This window comes from Peromyscus leucopus, chromosome 1 (assembly GCF_004664715.2).
Source record: "Peromyscus leucopus breed LL Stock chromosome 1, UCI_PerLeu_2.1, whole genome shotgun sequence".
Lineage (NCBI taxonomy): Eukaryota > Metazoa > Chordata > Mammalia > Rodentia > Cricetidae > Peromyscus > Peromyscus leucopus.
Window position 1 is genome coordinate 75,757,651 of NC_051063.1, and position 22,252 is coordinate 75,779,902.

Consider the following 22,252-nt stretch of genomic DNA (forward strand, 5'->3'; position numbering starts at 1 on the left):
AAAATATCATCCATATAATGATAAATTATAGATTTAGGAAATTTTTTACGTATCACTTCCAATGGCTGTTGTACAAAATATTGGCACAGAGTTGGGCTATTTAACATTCCCTGTGGGAGGACCCTCCATTGAAATCTTTTAACCGGTTGAAAATTATTATAAGTAGGCACTGTGAAAGCAAATCTTTCTTTGTCTTTTTCTTGTAAGGGTATTGAAAAGAAACAGTCTTTTAAATCAATAACTATGAGAGGCCATCCTTTTGGTAACAGAGTAGGCAAAGGAATTCCAGATTGTAGAGAGCCCATCGGCTGAATTACTTTGTTAATTGCTCTAAGGTCTGTTACCATTCTCCATTTACCAGATTTCTTTTTAATAACAAATACAGGAGAATTCCAAGGGCTGGTTGACTGTTCAATATGCTGAGCATTTAGCTGTTCTTCTACCAGCTCTTCTAAAGCCTGGAGTTTCTCTGTTGTTAAAGGCCATTGCTGAACCCATACAGGCTTGTCTGTTAACCATTTTAAAGGTAGAGCTGTTGGTATTTTTGGAAGATTATCAGTTGTTGTGCCCTGTTCTTGTATAATATGGATGGCTGGTGACCACTCAAAATAATGCCTTCTAATATTTCTCTCAGAAACATGTGCTAGTTTATGATTTGTTTCTGAGATTGGAGGGATTTTAATCTGAGTATTCCATTGTTGCAACAAGTCTCGACCCCACAGGTTCATAGCTATGTTAGCCACATATGGTTTTAATTTTCCTCTCTGTCCTTCTGGACCTATACATTCCAGCCATCTTGCACTCTGTTTCACCTGAGATAATGTCCCAATTCCTAACAATTGAACGTTTACCTCCTGAAGAGGCCAAGCTGGATGCCAAAATTCTGGTGCAATTATGGTAACATCCGCACCTGTGTCTACCAGACCAGACAACAAAACACCATTTATTTTTATCGTTAATTTTGGTCTCTGTTCATTAATAGAAGTTTGCCAAAAAATTTTCTTTATGTTTTCTCCTGAATTTTCTATTCTCTCTGTTTCATCATCCTGACCAGCATGATTTATTCCAATAGTCATTTGGTTATTTAATCGCTCTCCAGAGCAGGCATTTCCTCTACAGCTGCAGGAAAGGTTTGAACTGGTTTTGCTATGGGGGCCTGCATGAGGCCCCTCCGGGAGTTTCCCGAAAACTGAGGCAAAGGATTACCCTGTCTGTCCTTTGTTGATCTACATTCGTTGGTCCAGTGTTTTCCCTTACCACACCTTCTGCATACTCCAGAAGGAAGGGGCATTCTGTTGCCATTGTTCCTTGAAGAAACATTGCTTCTAGGAATGACCTGTTTACAGTCCCTTTTCAAATGTCCTTGCTTTCCACACCCAAAACATCTAACACTCCTCAAACCTTTTGATATTACTTCTCCTACCCACGTATCATCATGCTCATCAACCTCAACATTAATTGTTTCTCTAATCCAATCTTCCAAAGGTGCAGATCTTGCCCTTAACGGCCTGATTATTCTTTTGCATGCTGCATTCGCATTCTCAAATGCCAAAGCTTCAATTATTGCCTTACTAGCTTCTGATCCTGAGACCATTCTGTTTACTGCTGAAGCCAGTCTTTCTAAAAAATCTGTGAAAGATTCTTTTGGGCCTTGCATAACCTTTGTGAATGACTCAGGTTTTTTTCCTGGTTCCTCAACTCTGTCCCATGCATTCAAGGCTGCCATTCGACATAAAATTAGGGTTTGAACATCATATAAACATTGTGTTTGTATTGAAGCATATTGGCCTTCTCCAATAAGCTGATCCTGACAAACTTGTATTCCTTTATCCCTCCATTGTTGTTCTACGTTTCTAGCTTCCTCCTTAAACCACGTTAGAAATTGAAGTCTCTGGCTGGGTTCCAGAACAGCTTGTGCAAGGTCCCGCCAGTCCTGTGGTATAATCCTATTATATGTTGACCAAGAGTTTAACATTTGCTTTACATATGGGGAATGCATGCCATAAGATACTATTGCCTCCTTAAACCTTTTAAAATCCATCAGTTCAACTGGAGCCCAGGTATTTTGTGTAGCCATTTGATCAGGCATCTGCTGTACGGTTACAGGATAAATTAAGGGTGACTGTGTGAAAACAGGCTTTCTTTCTGTAACCTTATGATCCAGACTTGAACCAACTTCACTGTTAAAATTAACAGGTTTTTCTAAAGCTGTTATCCTGGCACTTAAATCGACTATCTTTTTAAATAGTAAAATGAGAATAAGCATGGTGATAAACTGCATAATTCAATCAACATTAATCTTCTCATATAGTTGTTCCATTGTCAGACTGCCTAAAATTTCAAAAACCCAATTTTCTTCCAATGTACACAGAAAACCCATTTTTTTTAAATGTGGAAAAAAATTGTCTTTTAAATAGTTTCCTTTATGACTTATCAAATCTGCGTAGAACAGTAGAAATCCGAGCGAATTTCAAAAGAGCCACCTAGTGTCCTAGGTGTGAATCCAGAGAGAGAGAGAGAGAAAGAGAGAGAGAGAGAGACAGAGAGACAGAGAGAAAGCAAGAGAGAAAGCAAAAGCGAAAGTGAAAGTGAAAGTGAAGGGGTAGCCGGCTAAAGCTTAAAGCCAGCCACTTGTTCCCTCTTGAGCCGAGTCAAGGCTTGGCTCTACAGGCAGGGGCCCTGTTTAGCAGGGCAGGCCTGAGCTGTTTGTAGCACTGGCCTTAAGCAAGCAGCTCACAGTCCGGCCTGAGCCCAAGCAGACCTGGGCCGGGGCTAGGGAGCCGGCTGCTCCGGCTAGGGAGCCGGCCCCAAGCAGTTTTTAATGGATTCTTGTCACGTTGGGTGCCAGATGTAGATGTATCCAATCGTCTTTTTAAAATAAAAAACACAGAGCCAATGTAAAAGAGAGAAAGCCGAGAGGTCAGAGCTCAGAGATAAAATCTTACCTCCTGCAGTGCTCCTAACTTCCCCGAGAGAGAGCTACTTCCTGTTTGTCTGTGTTTAAATAGTCTTTCTGTTCTGCCTTCTCATTGGTTCTAAACCCAACCACATGACTGCCTCATCACTGCCTGTAAGTACCACCCTCCAGGTCTTAAAGGCGTATGTCTCCAATACTGGCTGTATCCCTGGACACACAGAAATCTACCTAGCTCTTCTAACCACCACGCTCTTGCTATGGCTCTAATAGCTCTGACCCCAGGGCAACTTTATTAACATAAAATTAAAATTACATTTCAGTACAAATAAAATATCACCATATAAAGATTTATTTATTTATTATGTATACAGAAGAGGGCGCCAGATCTCATTACAGATGGTTGTGAGCCACCATGTGGTTGCTGGGAATTGAACTCAGGACCTCTGGAAGAGCAGTCAGTGCTCTTAACCTCTGAGCCATCTCTCCAGGCATTTTCTTAATTGAGGTCCCCTCCTCTCAGAGGACTACAGTTTGTGTCAGGTTGACATAAATCTAGCCAGCACAGACTCTATACCTCCTCTAGACGATACTGCCCACTTCCTCTGGACTTCTGTAAACATTATAAAGGACTTGAGCTGGCTGTGTCTGAAACACAGTGAGCACCCCAAAACAGTCTCTTCCCCATCTCCACTCCAGGGAGCAACACTCACAGAACAGCAGCAGCCTCATTCACCGGACACTGCCCAAGCATCACAAGAGCTTTTCAGAATATGGAAGCTTGCAACTTCTGACTAGTCAGTCAGCTCCAGGAGAAAAGATGGAGGTTCCGGGGAGATGGCTGGGTGTAAGTTTGGGAAGGCTCAGAGAAGTAACGCATCTTGTCTGGCTCCTACCAGAGTTCAGGCTGTGCTCTTTCAACAAGATGGAATGCAGTCACAGAAGTAACAGCTCTCAGGGCTGGGGAGATGAGTCACTTTTCACATTTCACACACCTTATCCCTTCAGATGCTGCTGCTTCTGCCTCACCTGGACTCTTGGGCAGCTCTGGAATGCACTCTCCTTCCCTCTTTTAAAAACTTGACTACCACTAAAACTGGGAGGACATGTGGTGATTCATTATACTGTCCCATACTTTTGAGTATGTGTACAAATGCTGTTATAGTTTTTTAACACCAAGACGTCCAAATACAAGAAACGGGAGAAAAACATGGTGGGTGATCCCATCCATGAACCTGAATGGCAGCTTACCACTAAGTGCATGTGCCCACCATCCCAGGGATGTGTCCTTAACAGACGCTGGTCTATTTGATGTAGTCCTATGATGTCATAGACTGAAGATGTGCTGGGATGGTTTAAGATTCACTGCAGTATTGAACACGTACTCTCGGCTTGAATTGAGACATGAAGAATCAAGCCCACATTCTCTCACTAGCTCCCATTGGTGGTAACAACATGAAGTTATTTCAAAGTGCTCTTTTTGAAGTCAGTGTTGGGGTTGGGGTGGTGGGGGACTACAAGAGATTTTACCCAGGAAAAGACGACAGAATTTTAAGGAAGAAAATAAAACCCCCTCTTGATCCTTACCTCAAAATGAGTCTAAAGCATCAGAGCACACTAAATTCCTCCCCAAAGGTGTTTTCTAAGAGTCCTTCTGACCTGCATCAAGGTGAGCACATAAAGACAAACCCCACCCCACCCAGTTCCACCCCCCTTCCCTCCCCTTCCCCCCACATGCTGCACAGGCCCAGGCCCTCGAAGGCTTTTGCAGGCACAGTAAGCCTCTCTCTGTTGTCAGAGCAGCACCAGAGAAGAAGCCGTTCACCCTTCTCCCAGCTGGTAAAAGGTACTAGGGAAACTGAGTCCCTAACACACACCAGGCTGTATGCCTCGTCACATGCTGTTAACAATGGCAATACGAACACACAGGGCTGGGCGGTGGTGCCGCACGCCTTTAATCCCAGCACTCGGGAGGCAGAGGCAGGCGGATCTCTGTGAGTTCGAGACCAGCCTGGGCTACCGAGTCCCAGGAAAGGCGCAAAGCTACACAGAGAAACCCTGTCACGAAAAACCAAAAAAAAAAAAAAAAAAAAAAGAAAAAAGAAAGAAAGAAAGAAAGAACACACAGGGCAGGCATGCTGGCTTTTTAGAACAGTCGTGTTCTCCAGCACATCTCACAGTCAGACCGCAGTCATGATCTCTAGAGCATCCCACAGTCAGCCACAGTCCTGATCTTCAGCAAGTCCCACACAGTCAGATGTTATAGAATAATCTTTTTGTACACTGTGGAGACATGTCTTTGCCAAGGCACCTTCTGATTGGTTTAATAAAAGAGTTGATAGGCCAGTAGCTAGGCAGAAGTTATAGGAAGAACAGCCAAACACAGAGAGGACGCTGGGAAGAGGAAGGAGTCTAGGGGTGGCCAGCCAGCCAGGGAAGGAGTTGAACACAAAATGGGATAGAGGTAAAAGCCATGTGGCAGCACACAGATCAGTAGAAATGGGTTAAGTTATAAGAGCTAGTTAGAAACAAGCCTAAGCTATCAGCTAAGCTTTCATAATTAATAAATCTCCATGTAATTTGGGACCTGGCAGGAAGGAGAGAAAAAATCTACCTAATCAGACGATAGTCCTGATCTCCAGCACGTCCCACACAGACAGGGAACCTGCTGTCTACTCCCCACTCCCTCCCCCCACCCCCCACTTTTCAAGGCTTTCTATGGATCCTACCTTTAAGGAAGCACTTACCTCAAACATTATCATCACCTGTCCTTTTTTGTTTTTGAGGTAGGGTCTCACTCTGTAGCTTAGGCAGTCCTCCCAAGTGCTGCAATTACAGGTATGAACAGGAACACACTGCTTGGGTCCCTTTTTTGAAAAACCAGTCTGGCTCGGAGAGAACATGTCTATCTGGCTGAACTCAAGCAGCACGCTCCAGGCTTAGAAAACTGTCGTTGTAGACATTTGTATGTGAACATGATTGGCAGCCGCCCCTCCCCCACGATTGCAAAGTTTTTACCACAAACTCTCCACAGGAAACACATCTGGGATGACTAGAGACTTCTTTCCTCACCTGAGAAAAACAAGAGCATCCGCTGAGGCGCTGGTGAGTGAAGGGACGCCCCCAACGCTCAGCAGTCTCTCACCTTGTTATAAATCTGAACCATCTACAGTTGGTTCCCCTCCTTTGCAGTTCGCAAACCACTGATTTAGGTGATCCTCCAAGGTCTCTTCCAGTGTCACTTGACTTTACAGTTTTGATTTTTAATTTCCCGTAATCAACAAGTGTTTGATAAGCACCTGACTCTGTGGTAAGATTCTGGGGCTCAATGTAAACCAGATGCTTGCTCCGAGACACAGGAACCATGGTGACAGGGTGGGATGTAGTTCAGATGGTTTGGCACCTGTGCAGTATCATCAGGTCTTTTGATAGCCAGTATTGCATAAACCAGGCATGGAAACACACACCTGTAATCCGAGCATTTGAGAGAGGCAGAGAAATCAGAGGTCCAAGGTCATCCTCAAACACACATCGTTCGAGGCCAGCCTAGGCTACATGTCTTAGAGGAGTTAAAAAGAGAGAGAGAGAGAGAGAGAGAGAGAGAGAGGTAATAGTGATAGAAAATGTGTCTATAGGCAAGTTCACTGAAATAGTCTACTTTATGCTCCCCAACTATTAATATGAAGTGGTAACAAGGGGCACTCAGCTGGCATGGACTTCTTGCTCCAAATGTCCCTTCTCTGCCAAAACTCACAAGACACAAGCAGAATGATACAACTCAAACTTGTTACAAGTTGAAAAAGCTAAGTAGATTTTATTAAAATACACATGAGTAACCTCTATTTGTCCCTTATTCTGACAGTAGTAGAAGTCATATGGAAACCAAGTGAACAGTAATTGTCCTGGTGGAGAGAAGCATAGGTCAAAGGGAAGCAAGAGAACCCGACTTGGCTATGTGCCGCCCCAGTGGGGATAGTGTGCCCTCAACTAGATGATGAGGTGACTGGAAACTCTGTTGCCTGGGGTCAAAGGAAGCCCTTGAGCAGTGGTTCTCAGCCTTCCCAATGCTTCGACCTTTTAAGACAGTTCCTCATGTTGGGGTGACCCCAAACCATAAGATTATTTCATTGCTTCTTCATAACTGTAATTTTGCTACTGTTATGAATTGTCATGTAAATATCTGATATGACGGATTATCTATCTAATATGTGACCCCTGTGAAAAGGTCATTGGACCCCAAAGGGGTTGAGAACCATTGCTCTAAACCCTCCTGTTTTAATCCCATCAAGTTATGAATTAACCACACAGAGGCTGCAGGCTGGCAAGGGAACACTTAAGAAGGGTGAGAAACAACAGTTTGCAGCTTGAAAAAGAGCATCGATGTTACTGTTTTATTCACACCAATTAGAATACATACACAAAAATGTGTATTATATGTTGCTTTCAAAAAAATTACATGTTCCATGAGAACTATGTATGACATAAAATGTTTCTGCTATGTAACAAAAGAAGGAACTCGGCATTCCCAGTGTCTGTTAGGAAATATTCAGATAAAGAGTTTGTAGTAAACACAATGATGTTATAGAACACTCTTCACCAAGCAGCTCTACATCCCAGAAGCAGTGAATCCATCCTTTCAAACCCTTTGGTACATGTCCATTACACCAAAGAACAAAACCTTCCACTCTGGTTCTCGCGTTAACTGGAACCTCTGCTGTGGGTGCTGGCACAGACACCTCAGCTCACAGTGAGGGCCTGGCACCTGTGCATCTCCCAGGGGATGTGGACAAGCCAGGAGAGGTCAGGCCACCACGAGTGCTTCACATCCTGCAACTAGGCTCTCAGCAGTGGCGTTCGGCTTCATAAACACTCAGGTCAGCTTGGGCTGAGGAGACTTGGCTACTGCCTCGTCACAAGCAGAAACAACTCTGCATCAGGGCAGCTCAGAGCAATTCACATTTAAAGCACAGCATAAGTTTCTTTTCTTTTTCTTTTTTTGTTGTGAAGGGTCTCTCTATGTAGTCCTGGCTGTCCTGGAACTTGCTATGTAGACCACAGAGATCCACCTGCCTCGGCTTCTCAAGTGCTAGGATTAAAGGCGTCAACCACCACACCCGACCTAGTATAAGTTTCTTAAAAATCATGTTACTATAGTTTCCTAAGAAGTCCATATTTAAATAAAAATAACATATTGCATTAATACAAAGAAAAATATAAGTTTAATAGCCCATTGACAATAGTTTCAAGAAATAGAAATAACTGTTTGCATGCTACAAATATCTCTTCATTAGGACACACTTAATTTTGGTAACTACACAACTAAACAGATCTGAGAATTTTCCACAGCGTCATTTCATGGTTGCAGTTTTTCATCTATCCTGTCCAAATGCGGTACTGACTCTTTCCCGTATCTTTCTTTCCGTTCTGTGCGATGAATTCCACGTCTGAGCAGCCTATGTTAGCGACTGTTGCTGAGTCACATTTCTGTCATCACAGGAGCAAAGAGGGGTCGGCCACGGGGCCTCTCAGCCATGGCACTCCCACTGGAGCTTCCTGTAAAGACAAGAGAGTCTTCAAAACCCTCGGTGAACTTCACAGTCTCAGTAATAACTGCTCCCTTCTATCATGGAGTCAGCCACACACTCAACTTTACTAACCAACACTGCATGCAACCGCCAGAGCTCAGCTTCAAGCACATGTCCTCAGACACACCTTCCAAAAGGCTCGGGCAGGGATGGGAATGTCGGGGGGGAGGGGGGGGTGTGGATCTGGGAGCTTTGTGCCAAAGACCCATTCAGTAGGGTCAAGAAGCACAACGAAGCTGGGCATGGTGGTAACCACCTTTAGTACCAGCGCTGGGTAGAGGCAGGTGAATCTCTGTGAGTTCAAGGCCAGCCTAGGCTACATAGTGAGGCCTTGTCTTTGAAAAAAAACAAGCTGGATGGTAGTGGTGCACGCCATTAATTCCAGCACTTGGGAGGCAGGTGGATCTCTGTGAGTTTGAGGCCAGCCAGCCTGGTCTACAGAGTGAATTTCAGGACAGCCAGGGCAACACAGAAAAACCCTGTTTTCAAAAAAACAACAATAACAACAAAAAGATGCTAAAGTGTCGCCCTTACCATCAATGAAGAATGATAAATAAATAGATCAGAATGCCCAGAAAACAGATACTAGGCAAATGATAAAGGCATCAAGTAAAAAGGACAAGACATTCAACTATAGCACTGGAATAATGACTAGTTATTTAGGAAAAGTCAAGTCCCTTTCAAGACCACACATTTCTAGAGTTAAATGAAGAACTAAGAGCAAGCAGAAGTAAATATCTAAGTAGCCATTAGTTCGAAAGCACACTCCCAATCTAACCTAAAAAATAAAGACAAGTAACAAACTGGAGGGAATTAAAGGATATCCTTAAACTCACTATCACCCATCAGTTTCATTAAGCAGAAATATTCAGACAGGCACACCCACATGCACACATGCACCCTTCCAACGGTCCTATCCCATACCGCCAGAAAAATGCAGGAAGGTCAAGAGGCAATTGACAAAGCAATGGAAATGGGAGAGTAAATACATCAAAGCTACTCAAGTTCACTAGTAATGGGGAAAAAAATGACTTGGCAATTCCTGGTGCTCAATTGGCCAGAATTCAAATGCAGCAACAATTAGTGTTGGCAAGGGGGAATAGAAACTGGCAATTATACATTAACAGTAAATATGAAAACTGAGGCTTCTCTAGAACACAACTGAACAGTAAGAACAGATTAGAAAGCCTTTCAAACTGTGTAATATTCGAGATCTCACAGTGCCACTCACAGGTTTACCTCAAGTCAGAGACAGGCAATAAGCATGTAAAGCTACAAGTCAAAATTATGTATAACAGTGAAATGAGGGGGGACATACTGAACAATGGAGGATAAATTAGTAAATTATAAAACCATGGAATGAAATTCAATAAACCTGATCAAAAAGGGCTAGTGAGATGGCTCAGATGGGCAGAGATGCTTATGACACAACCTGACGACCTGAGTTTGAGTTCTGGGACCCCATGCTGAAAAGAGAATATTTACTCCAGCAGCTGCCCAGTGGCCTCCACATACACACTACACACGGCACACATACATACACCCAACTATAAATACATAAATGTTAATTTAAAAGCTTTAAAATATCTAAATAAAATAAAACAAAGAAGTTGAACCACATGTATGTATAATCCATTTAAGAAGACAAACAAAAATTGTAAACAGGGCTGAGCATGTAGCTCAGTGGTACAGGATGTGCAAGGTACTATGTTCAATCTCTGGTACAACAAATATGTCTATATAAATATACATCCCAATGGGAAAATCACATAATATCTGACATAGAAAAAGACAGGCTGTAAGATAGCAAACAACATGAAATATATAAACTTAAGAGAAGCTGAGGCTGGAGAGAGCTCAGTCATTAAAAATACTTGCCGCTCTTGCAGGATACCAGCAGTTCTATTCCCAGCACCCACCCACATCAAGTGTGGGGGCCTACCCCCACTATTTCCCCAGGGTACTCTTGAGCAGGGAGGAATGAAGACTATGTAGATAAAAATATAGAGGAGAGAGACAGAAACACAGGATTGCCTCGGGAGGGCCTGGGTCAAAACCCACTAGCCCCTTCAGTCTCTACTAATGGGGTTTTAAAGGAATGCCAAGGGATAGAGCAAAAGAGCTCCCCCTGAGCACAGCCAGCTGCTGACCCTCCCAGACACTAGTGACCATGCACATGGTCCAGCCATCTCCTAATGCAGCCCTGCTGGGTTCAGATCTCACTAGAGAGCTTCTGTGGACTCCCACAGTCAGGCAGCTCACAACCACCTATAACTCCAGCTCTAGGGGATCCAATACCCTCTTCAGGCCTCCACTGGCTCCCGCATGCACATGGTGTTCTCTCTCTCCTCTCTCCCTCTCTCTCTCTCTCTCTCTCTCTCTCTCAAGCATACACATAAAATAAATCTAAAGAAAAAGTTTGAAGAAATTGCTTCCAAGTACATTAAGTATTTGTTGTATGACAGTTCCAATGGACCCTGTCACAGGGCAAACCAGAGCCTCGGCGATTGCTACTCCACACACCATTCATTCTCTGCCCAAAGCCTCCATCCTCCATATGTAGTCAATGTCCCTGGTACCCCCACTACAGTGAGTCTCCACCCCCATCCTATCTTGCCTATCCCTGATAAACACAAGTATTTGCCGACTTTAAACCTTGCCAGGTAGCAGAACATGGCCAGAGAAGGCAGGCCACTGTAACAAAGTAATTAACTTCAAATTTATGATCAGAGTATCAGCAGGCATTCCAACCTGCACTAAAATCCAATCACACTGGGCTGGTGAATTCCTTTCTCCCACACTGAGGCATCCATCTGCTCTCTCTCTTCAACTGTCCCAGCAGGCCCCTTGCCTGACTTTCAGCTGATGACCTTCCGATACACTCCAGAGAAGGCAGAACCTGTCAACAACACCTCCCCTCCCCCTCCCAGCCCATACCTGCACCCACATCACTGCCTTGCTTCTTTCCCACAGTTCAGCTCTTGACCACACTTGGCTGCATGCTCCCTGTCTTTCCAAACGCCCACACCCCAGTATCCCCTTCATCCACAATTCTCATTCTCCTCAATTCGGGGACCTCCGTAACGGCAAGCTGACACCTTCCTATCCCACCCATCCCCACTGCCTTACTTCTATCATCTTTATAACAAAGCTCCTTCTCCTCACCTTTGACCTCTGGCCTGACATTAAAGCAACTCTGAAGCCGAAGGCCACTCCTGCCTGTCCTCTGACCACTGCTGCAGCAACCCTCCCGCGCTTGAGCTCAAGTCCTGGAGTCTTTTTACTCCAAGGATCCTCCTCATCCCTCACACTCCTTCAAGGTGACCTCAACTGAGTCCTTGGATGGCAAATCTTGGCTGATGCCTCTAGAGTCACTGTTAGCGCTGAGAGTTCTTTTGCCCTTCAGACCAACCTTATCAACTACAGACTCAACAAAACAGAAATCACTACCCACTACTCCACCACCAAACCCCTGCTCCCTCGATGGGCCCAGCCAGGAAAAAGCACCATCATGTACCCAGCAGTACATGGGGCATCCTTAACTCTATGTTGCTTTACATCCACAGTGATTTCATCAGCGCCTGGTGAGCAACTCAAGACTCCGTAACAGACCCAAATTCAGTCATCCTCATCAGCCGTCTCCTGTGGCCAGAGTCCTTGCAAGCCACCACTGTGCCAGCTTAAACGGCCTGTTTTTCTTCTTTCCTCCTCCTCTCCTCCAGGCTGGCTTTTCTTTTAAACACTAGTACAACTGTCTTTGAACTTCCATTTGAGTTCATTCCTAAATTCTCTTATTAATGAGACTAAATTCCAAGAGAGGACCTGATTTCCCTCTATCATCGATCCCAAAGGAACCCGAAAATTCCAGCAACACAAACATCTGCACTTACACATTTAATAAGGATTAACTCACCCAATAAAATGCAAGTCTGCTCAATGCTGGGGCTGCTCCGGACTAATGTTCATTGTTCGATAAATTTCTTTAAGTAACAAGAGGGCAGTATCTTCAGATTCCCTAGCAGAAAGAAAACAATACTTAAGAAACTGGGACTCTCCTCGGTGCTGGGGACATATGGAAGAACGCTTTTAAAGGCCTTAAACTCCTGCGTTAAAGATGCCTCTATAAAAACACTGCAAGTCCCAATGGTCTCTGGTCAAGGGCAGATGACACACTGACACACTGCCACCTTGTGGATAAGCAAGTTCTCTGCAGACTTAGAAAGGCTGTTAACAAGTCAGAAATGTCAACTGCTGACCAAGTCTCTCCTCAGCCAGCCAGCAACAACACCTAACGGGGAAATGTTTGTGAACGTAGGAGTTCAACGGGTGAATCTATGAAGCCCATCACAAATGGTGATTAGTAGGAGACCCCACTACAGTGAGAACACTGTTCTAGATAAAGCCATTCAAAGAGACTCAAAGTAAAAAATACTTACCAGTAGCATAAGTGACTCTGAAGAGCGAAGAGATATTCATTAAAACTCTCGATTGGCTTTTCCTGAAGAACATAATCGATCCGGCGGCCTCCATTTAACATCCCAACCTTTCCTAGGTAGTCCTCATCCTTGGAAAGTTCTGGACTTTCAACAATCTTTTCTGCTGGAATTTAAACCATTTCAACATCAAATATCAAAGTCAATCACTTAATCATTATCCTCTACTTTAGCTGACTCTCGGGGTTCAATGAACATTACTTGACACTCGCAGCAACTGAGGATCTGCAGGCTTGCCCCCCACTCCTCCAGAGAACGGGAAGGGGAGAAGAGCTGGTTCTCTGAGAGAGGACAGAGAGCCAACAGCGGCAGAAGTTGTGAAGGGGTGAGAGAGCATTGCAGAAAAAAAAAGAAACCGAATTAGAATCTGCTATAAAGTCACAAAGCATGATGACCTGGCATTGCATACGAAGTCTCTACAACCACAGCTCAGCAGGAGCAGAGGCTGGGAGCCTCGTGGAGTCTTTACAAACTTAGCTCTCAACTCCCATTCCACCCCAGCCTGAAACTGAATAAAATCTTAAAACTGCAGAGAAGAGTCCGAGAACTGCAGGGGAAAGCTTGGTTAGCAGTTAATGAAGGGTGACGTGGACTCTGAAGGACAGCATCTGAGAGCACAGTTATCAGGGCATACATCCTTGACAGGGGTCATCCGATCTGACAAGGTCTAGAAAGGAAACCTGTCTCCAACAATTTACAAGCATTATCCTCTTCATCATCTGCCAGGGAAAAGGCTCCAATATAAACTTACCTTCGACCACCTGCTTTTCTTCTTCCTCTTTGATTTGATTGGCCACCTTTTCCAATTCTTCTTGCAACTGTGTTGAAGAGGTGTGAGCACGTGCAAACTCATTGAGTGTCTGCCACGCACTTTTCAGAGAGCTGATAAAGCCCTGCTTCAAATCGGATCCCATTCGAGAAAGGCTTTCTTTCAACTCTAAACAGATTCAGATGGCACACCAAGTTAATTAGCTAGTGGAATTCTCTGCCACAGAAATGAAAAGTTAATGATGCCCCCAGACAAGTAAGGACATCCTCCTCCTCCCTGACATTTCATGGGAGCCTCTTGGAATCAAGAACTCTCAACAGGGTAAAATGGTGATTTACATTGGGTTTTTTTTTTTTTTTTGAGACAAGGTCTCAATATGAAGGGTTGGCCTTGAACTAGAAATCTTCCCACCTCAGCCTCTAAGTACTAAAATTAGAGGTGTACACAACCTCGCCTATCTTTTTGTTTGCTTGTTTTGACAGTGTCTTAGGGTGTTCCTCACATCTCAGACTCCTGAGCACTAGGATTACAGGCATGTGCCGCCCACCCAGTTTTTTTTTTAAACAATTTGATCTGCTGGGCAATGGTGGCGCATGCCTTTAATCCCAGCACTTGGGAGGCACAGCCAGGCAGATCTCTGTAAGTTTGAGGCCAGCCTGGTATATAGTACAAGATCCAGGACAGGCACCAAAACTACACAGAGAAACTCTGTCTCGAAAAACCAATCAATCAATCAATCAATCAATAAATAAATAAATAAATAAATAACAATTTGATCCATCCCAAACCTACAAATTTTTTCTCAAAAAGTTCAAGCACTATAACATAAACATAATCCTATATATTTTTATTAGAAAATTTTAAAATAGGCCTGTAGCAGCTGGGTATGGGGGTGCACATCTTTAAATCCCAGGATTCAGCAGGCAGAGGCAGATAGATGGATCTCTGTGAGTTCAACACCAGCCCTGGTCTACACAGTGAGTTCCAGGACAGCCAGGGCTATGAAGAGAGAGACCCTGTCTCAAAAACCAAAACCAAAAGCAAACAAAAAGCCTGTAAGACTTTAAAAGTCAATTTTTCTAATTTGTAATAGTGTGGTAATTTTGAAAATGTAAGATTCTAGGCTGGCAAAATGACTAAGTAAGGCAAGCCTCACAACCCAAGAGAGATCCTAGGGACCCATATGGGAAGGAGAGAACTGACTTCTACAAACTGTCGTCTGACTTCCACAGCCACACAATGGCACACACACCTGCACACTTCAGTGTAATTTTAAAAATAAAATTAATTTTTAGACTGCTTTTTTATTTTGTGTGTATGAGTATTTTGGCTTTGTGTATGTCTATGCACTACATGCATGCAGTGTCCTCAGAGGCCAAAAGAAGGTACTAGATCCTGTGAGACTGGGGTTGTGATACACCATGTGGGTGCTAGGGATAGAATCTGAGTCCTCTGGAAGGGCAGCCAGTGCTTCTAACCACTGAGGCATCACTCTAACCCCTGTGTTTTTTTTTTAATCCATATAAAGGAGCCCAGGGCACATGTCTTTAATCCCAGTACTCAGGATGCAGAGGCAGGCAGACCTCTGGGAGTTCGAGGCCAGCCTGGTCTACAGAGCAAGATCCAGGACACCCAGAGCTGTGACAGAATGTTGTAGAATATTATTTTAAGGTGTGTTACTTTTATTTATGTTGCATTTATTTAACTCTGTGAAGCTGTGTTACTGTGCCTGTCTAAAACACCTGATGGTCTAATAAAGAGCTGAATGGCTAATAGTGAGGCAGGAGAAAGGATAGGTGGGGCTGGCAGGCAGAGAGAATAAATAGGAGGGGAAATCTGGAAAGAGGGAAAAGGTAGCCAGAGAAGGAAGAGGCTATCAGGAGCCAACCACCCAGCCACTCAGCCACCCAGCCAGCCACAGAGTAAGAGTAAAAGTAAGATTACAGAAATAAAAAACGGAAAAAGCCCAGAGGCAAAAGGTAGATGGGATAATTTAATGTTAAGAAAAGCTGGCAAGAAACAAGCCAAGCTAAAGCCAGACATTTATAAGTAAGAATAAGCCTCCATGTGTGATTTATTTGGGAGCTGGGTGGCAGGCCCCCCAGAAGAGCAAAAACAACAATAACACAAGAAGCCCTGTCTCGGAAAAACAACAACAAATGGGATAAAGGCACTGAGGAGACAGCTCAGGGGTAAATGCCTTGAAGCATGAAGACCTCAGCTGAAAGCCCCAGAATCCTTGCAAACCCAGACAGAGTAGCATGCATCTTGTAATGCCAGAGCTCCTGTGAGGAATGTGAAAGCTGGTGACAAGAGAATTCCTAGAAACTTATAGGCCAACTAGTTCAGCACATACAGTGGAGAAAAACCAGAGACCATGTTTCAACAAGGTAGAAGGAGAAAAGAGATAACCAAAGGTATTCTCTGACCTCATTCCATTCATGAACACACACACACACACACACACACACACACACACACACACACACACATTATGATGACAACTTAAACTTCCAATTTAGAAGACAAACCCCACCCTTTGCCACCTGTTCGTCTAATAATCATATTTAAATCACTCTGCAAGCTAACAAATTTCTAATTTTAAATTCTAAAGATTTAAATTTTTATTTCTTTTTTTACATTTATTTTTACATGTAAATATACATATAATAAATGTATTAATGTTAGTCTTCTTCTTTCCAAAAATGTTAGATAAGCAAAATCTAATTACAAGAGGGATGGAGAGATGACTCAGTAATTTAGAGAACTTGATGCTCTGGCAGTGTGGGAGCACACAGAGGTCTCCTAGTGAGAACTCACTCAGGGTCTGAGAAGCTGAGTTGGCTTTACCCAGCAGGGCTGCTATGGAGATGACTTTCCACGGGTGTGGTCACCAGGTGTTTGGAAGGGTCTATACTTGGCTGTATGGTGTGCTTTGATCTAGCAACAGGGAGACCTTTGGCCTCTCCCCTTGGCATGTTATAAAAAGCCTTTTCAATAAACCTTTGAGGTCACTGGGTATTGATTCAGGCCCTCCCAAAGCTTTCCTGTGTTTCTGTCTTTCTATTTGTAGGCTAGGTCTCTCTTTCTATCTAATATTTTCTTATCCCTATCTCCTCCTCCTAAGAACCCTTCAAAAGGTGGGAACTGGCCTCCCACATGGCAGAGGATCTACATTGGATGCCAGCACCCACAGTGGTTCACAGCCATCTATAACTTCAGTCCAGGGGATCCAACTCCCTCTTCTGACCTCCATGGGAACCCACAATTGAAGAGAGAGTTGTTCCTAAAAGCTATCCTCCACATGTGCACAGTGGCATGCATGGACCTACACTCATACAAAGACGCCACACATAAGAATACACTTTTAAATTTTTCAGAATTCACTACAGTTTACAATATCAACAGGAAAGGACAACTGTGTGTGTGTTTTGTTTGTGTTTCTATTGTGTTTTGTGTGACAGGGTCTCATGTGACTCGGACTGCTTGTAACTCATTTTGTAGCCATGTACAACCTTGAATTCCTAATCTTGTGCCTGCATTGTACAAAGCATTCTCTTCTTACCTAAGTGAAGTCTCTTTCTGCCTTTATGATGTGGAATGAGAACAGCTTTTAAGTCCAAATCTGGAACGACCATGGGTTCTAATCTGTATGCCACTGGATCAAGCTGTGAGGAGGAAAGGCAGAAACCTGTGAATGCTTATTTGGAGTTACATGCCACAGTTAAGGAAGCTAAGTGGCAAGCCAGAGACTGACTTTTCCACACCGTACTCAGCTGCTGGCAATTACAAGATTTTCAATTTGTAGGTGAAATTACTTTGCCAACAAAGCAATAAACACATTTTTTTTCCTTCAAGTAAAAGCTTTCTGGTAGAAATACTTATTGAAAAGTGTCATTAGACTCCTGTGATGGATGGCTGAGCTTTGCAACTCATGACTGCTTTTAATTTCCAAGTAAACAAGAACCTGAGAATCTACTTGGAAGAAGAGGGCAGAGCTTTCATCTTTTTAAAGCATAAAGTAAACTCAAGCCACTCACCGGATGGTAAATATTGAAGAAGCCTTTGCAGGTAGGGAGGCGGTAGTTCTCATCAATCCTGTCCACACCTCGGATAGTGAGAAACATGCCGATTGGAGAGCCCAAGGCAAAGAAAATCTCCGGTTCAAAGTCTAAAGAGCTGTAAGTGACAGAAACCTAGGAAGAGACAACATAAAAACCATCTTTCCGCCTTGAATTTTTATATGTTCTTGGACCTGCACTAGCTCAGACAGCTGCTGTGAGCTGAGAAAGATGAGAATTCCTCGTTAAATCTTTGGAGTCTGCTGCGTCCCCTGCTCTTATTTCTACTGTCTAGTATAATCAATATGGCAGGCACGGGGTATGACATCAACTGTGGGTCACACAGCAGAACCTCCAGTCAGGTCCCCCGCTGGCCTGCCTCTGCTCTTCCTCACGTCGTTAGCCTCTGCTTCAGTTATGACATGGAATTTTCACAACACCAAACTCCACACATTGAAGAATAAATAACTAAGGCCACAGAAGGCACTTACCAACACAAAGAGGGGATCTAGTCTAGAGTATTCTATACTAATTCTATTATAATTCTGTCTTCTCCATAGAGAGCTGGAGACACGAGAATAAGAAAGCTCAGGGTCATCCCTGGATACACAGTGAGTTTTTAAAAAATCAGCCAGGCTACCTGAGACTGTCTCCAAAAAAAAGAAAGAAAAAGAAAAAAAAAATCCACTTAAGGCAAGTTTCCTGTCAGAAAAATGATTTATCCAAAGGAGCTTACTTGAGATAGCCTACACAAAGTCTCTCAAGGGAAGAGCAGACATCTGTGTGATAATATACTATGTTTACAAAGTTCTTCCTTTTTATTTCAGGATCAAGAAAATGTCTGTGCCGTGTTAGTATTTTGGGAACAAAGAATAACAAATGGTCTGACCCAAGGACGGAGGTCCACTAACAGACCAGATGAGGCAAGAGCATCATGCCCACTCACAGGTGGAGACAGTGAAAGCCAGAGAAGTGACATCCCTTACCAAGAATGCAGCTAGTAAGAGACACATGCAGATTTAGACCCTTAATCTCAAAACAACCATCCTTCTATATACACTACTAGGTTGCCCTCCTAAGAATCTACACTTCATATCCTTACATTTGCCTTTATCTGTGAAAATTCAATAGTTTTAAGCTGGGCAGTGGTGGTGCACGCCTTTAATCCCAGCACTAAAAAGGGAGAGGCGGGCAGATCTCTGAGCCAGCCTTGTCTACAGGGAAAGTTCCAGGAGAGCCTGGGCTACACAGAGAAACCTTGTCTCAAGAAAAACAAACAAACAAGCAACCTAAAACGTTAGCTCATTAGCACACACTCACCTGTCCTGTGCCAACTTCAAAAGACTCATAATCAACTCGCACAGAAGACACAGAAGCCCCGACTGAAAGCTTCCTCTTTGACTCATCCGACTCTGAAGACGAAGACGCCATTTCCTTAGTCTTCAGGGCACTCTCATCCTGGCCTTTTGTCATGGTGGCCAGTACTGCCTTCTTTTCTGATGCTGCTTTTTTCTGCTCCTATGAGACACCAGAACAGTGTAAGACAATCTTGAGGAGCAGTCCAGTTCTTAGCTATCACTACAAGATACACTGTCATGCAATTAAGGACTTCTTAATTCGACATAGGAACAACATTGGGGTTACTGGGAAAAGTTACTTTTTAAAAACATTTATTTTTTTTGAGCTGAGCATAGTGGCGCACACCTTTAATCCTAGCACTAGGGAGACAGAGGCAGGCGGATCTCTGAATTTGAGCCAGCCTGGACTACAGAGTGAGTTCCAGGACAGCCAGAGATACACCTGACACTGGGAAACCCTGTCTAAAAAAGAAAAAGAAACTATTTTTATTAGCTTTGACATGTGCGTGTGTGTATGTTCTGCTGTGTGAGTGAAGGGCACGTGTGTGCTGATTCCCATGGAGGCCTGAGAAGGGCACTGCATCCCTTGGAGCTCAAGTGACAGAAGCTGCAGCCACCGTGCACGTGCTGGGAACCCGACCTGGTTCCTTCTACAAGAGCAGGCAAACTCTCTCCGCTGCTGAGCAATCTCTCCAGCCTCCCAGGAAAACACACTTTTTACACACATACTATCACTAGGAAAGACATTCCATGACAGCTATAATAAACTGTATTAATTCTTAGAAAAATAAAAATTACAAAAGGCAAAATACAGTAAAATAGCTAAAATTCAATCTAATAGTGGCTATCTCACATGAATCTCAAAATTATTAAGTACAGGAGGGCAGGTACAAAACAGTACACTCTACCTACTCTACTTAGGACTGTCTAGGCAGAAACATGACGGTCTGTCATGAAAGCAAGCACAGTGGTGATGGCTGAGAGGGAGGAGTTGGAAGAAGCACAGTGGCCCTGAGACAGCACATTCCACTTGTAGGTTCTGACTATAGGTGCTTAGTTGTCAAACTCACTACCCAGAACACTTCAAGAGCTATGCATTTCTACAGGCAAACAACAAAAGCAACGGGGCAATTATATGAATGATGCGAGTGCTAATGGGGCGGAGTCCATGTCCGATGGCTGTAAGTACACCCTGACTGCACACCACGTCGAGAGAAGGCACACACTTGCCAAGGTGGACCTCTTTATCCACAGGGTCGGAGCCCCTTGCTCCCTGGGCTGGGGAGGATTATGTTAGTCTCTGTTTCACAGCAGCTAAATAAAACACTTGATGATCAAGCTGTTCTTTTCTATTGATTAATTCCAAAATACTATTAACACAGGAAAGCAGTCCAACTGGTTATTATAAAGGACAGTAAAATCAAAGAAAACTCAGTTGGCCAGCTTGGGTACTGATTCCACCACTGGTATATTGGACAGCTTGATTCTCACTCCTTGTCTATCTATACGAGGTGACACAACCTGAAACCTAAATCTCAGATCTTCACCGTTCTTCCAGCTACAATTTGCTTTCTTGTTCAGCACTACCTTTCACTATATTCATAGAACTTAGTATTCTAGATGCTACGAGAGCTGCCTAAAGAAATCCTGCACTGACTTACTGCCAAGAGCTATTCTGTTCCCCTAGAGTCACTGGCAGCAGTCTGGTGGACAATGAATCAAGACATACAGAGGTAGCCAACAATATTCCCAGTAGTAAGAATAAAACTGCTCCTTTTCAAATGACAAAGACAAAGGAGATTACAGAAGGGAAGAACGCAGACCATGCATATCTGATTTCCTTGCCAAAAACCAAGTGGCTAATTTTAGTCCCATTATTTCAGTGATAGTAAATCACTAAGACACAGTACGTATTATTTTCATCTGTCAACATTTTACCTGTGAACAATACAGAGCAATCAATGCAAAGTGGCTGGCAAAGTTTCATGGTTCATCTGAAAGCAATTATATTTTAATTTAAAAAGTGAGATTATACTATAGATCTTTATCCATTTCCAAGCATGCTTAAAATGCCATAGCTTATATATCTAAGCCAGTGCAATCTACAGAACAGAATCCTTCTAGGAGTTTACCAAAGAACTTCTCTACTTTTTAATCTTGTATTGCAGAAAGAAACTAAGGACATGCAGCAGAGAGCTGGAAGATGTCACTCCTCGATCCTTGTCTGTTGCCCATGGGCCTGGCCTCACTGCTGTGTGCGGAGAACCAACTGCGCCTGTGCACAGGAGCACCCAGCACACTCCGAAACAATGTGTATCGGACCAGCTGCTCATCTTTTGGATAAGTTCATGCGTGGAGATTAACTTCTGGGGCTCTGCCCACAGCCTGCTGAGAGACTCAGAGGAGATGAAGAGATGACTTATTTAACATGCAGGGGAAGGGACACCTCAGAATCTCACGGCTTTTCTCAACACTTAATCAAATACTTGGCTTTATCTAAAGCCTTGTGAGTTGTCTTGTTCCATCCCAAGTTCAGACCACTAACATCTCATGCAGCAACTGAGAAATTGCAATTACTGCTTCTCCAGTTCTTGCACAGCCTCTAGCTCTGCCTTTCTCTGCTCTGTGTACTAACCCAGCTGCACTCTGGGGTTACTCCCTGGCCTGGGCAGGTTCTCCAGCAATGTCCCTTAGACACCACACCGTGGGATTTACTGCTATTACGGTAAAAGTGTGATTCAGTGTACAGGGGAAAACAAGACAGTGGCTAATGGATGTGTCTCAACTTTAGGGTTGTCTCAACTTTTTTGTTTGTTTTGTCTTTGGTAATTCTTATCGCCAGTTAGGCCCTATCTACCAGCGAAAAACAAAAAATAATCAGGAAAGAGTCAACATATTTAACAGTTCATTCATTATAGAAAAAACAAGTTCATGAAAGTTTAAATGTGACTTATAAAATATATTTTAAAATTTTTTGTTTTCTAAACAAGTTAAAACTATGGGGATGTATGTAACTCAGTTGGTAGAATGTTGACCAACGTGTCTGGCATGCACAAAGCCCTGGGTGTGATC

General features: G+C 43.5%; 1 protein-coding gene across 3 annotated transcripts in view; it reads right to left on the minus strand.

Moving 5' to 3' along the window:
- Positions 1 to 7,291: 7,291 nt before the first annotated feature.
- Positions 7,292 to 22,252, minus strand: part of LOC114704419 (SEC23 interacting protein) — a 44,579-nt gene continuing 29,618 nt past the window's right edge. For 2 of the 3 annotated variants that reach the window (XM_028885679.2, XM_037210021.1), the window contains exons 13-19: positions 19,143 to 19,340; positions 17,802 to 17,957; positions 17,327 to 17,429; positions 13,744 to 13,929; positions 12,936 to 13,098; positions 12,413 to 12,514; positions 7,292 to 8,467 (exon numbers count right to left, since the gene is read on the minus strand). In XM_028885679.2, coding sequence (XP_028741512.1) covers positions 12,433 to 12,514; positions 12,936 to 13,098; positions 13,744 to 13,929; positions 17,327 to 17,429; positions 17,802 to 17,957; positions 19,143 to 19,340 — 888 coding nt within the window. In that variant the 3' untranslated portion in view covers positions 7,292 to 8,467; positions 12,413 to 12,432. The remainder of the gene's footprint in view (positions 8,468 to 12,412; positions 12,515 to 12,935; positions 13,099 to 13,743; positions 13,930 to 17,326; positions 17,430 to 17,801; positions 17,958 to 19,142; positions 19,341 to 22,252) is intronic. The other variant, XM_028885681.2, reaches the window with a different exon arrangement.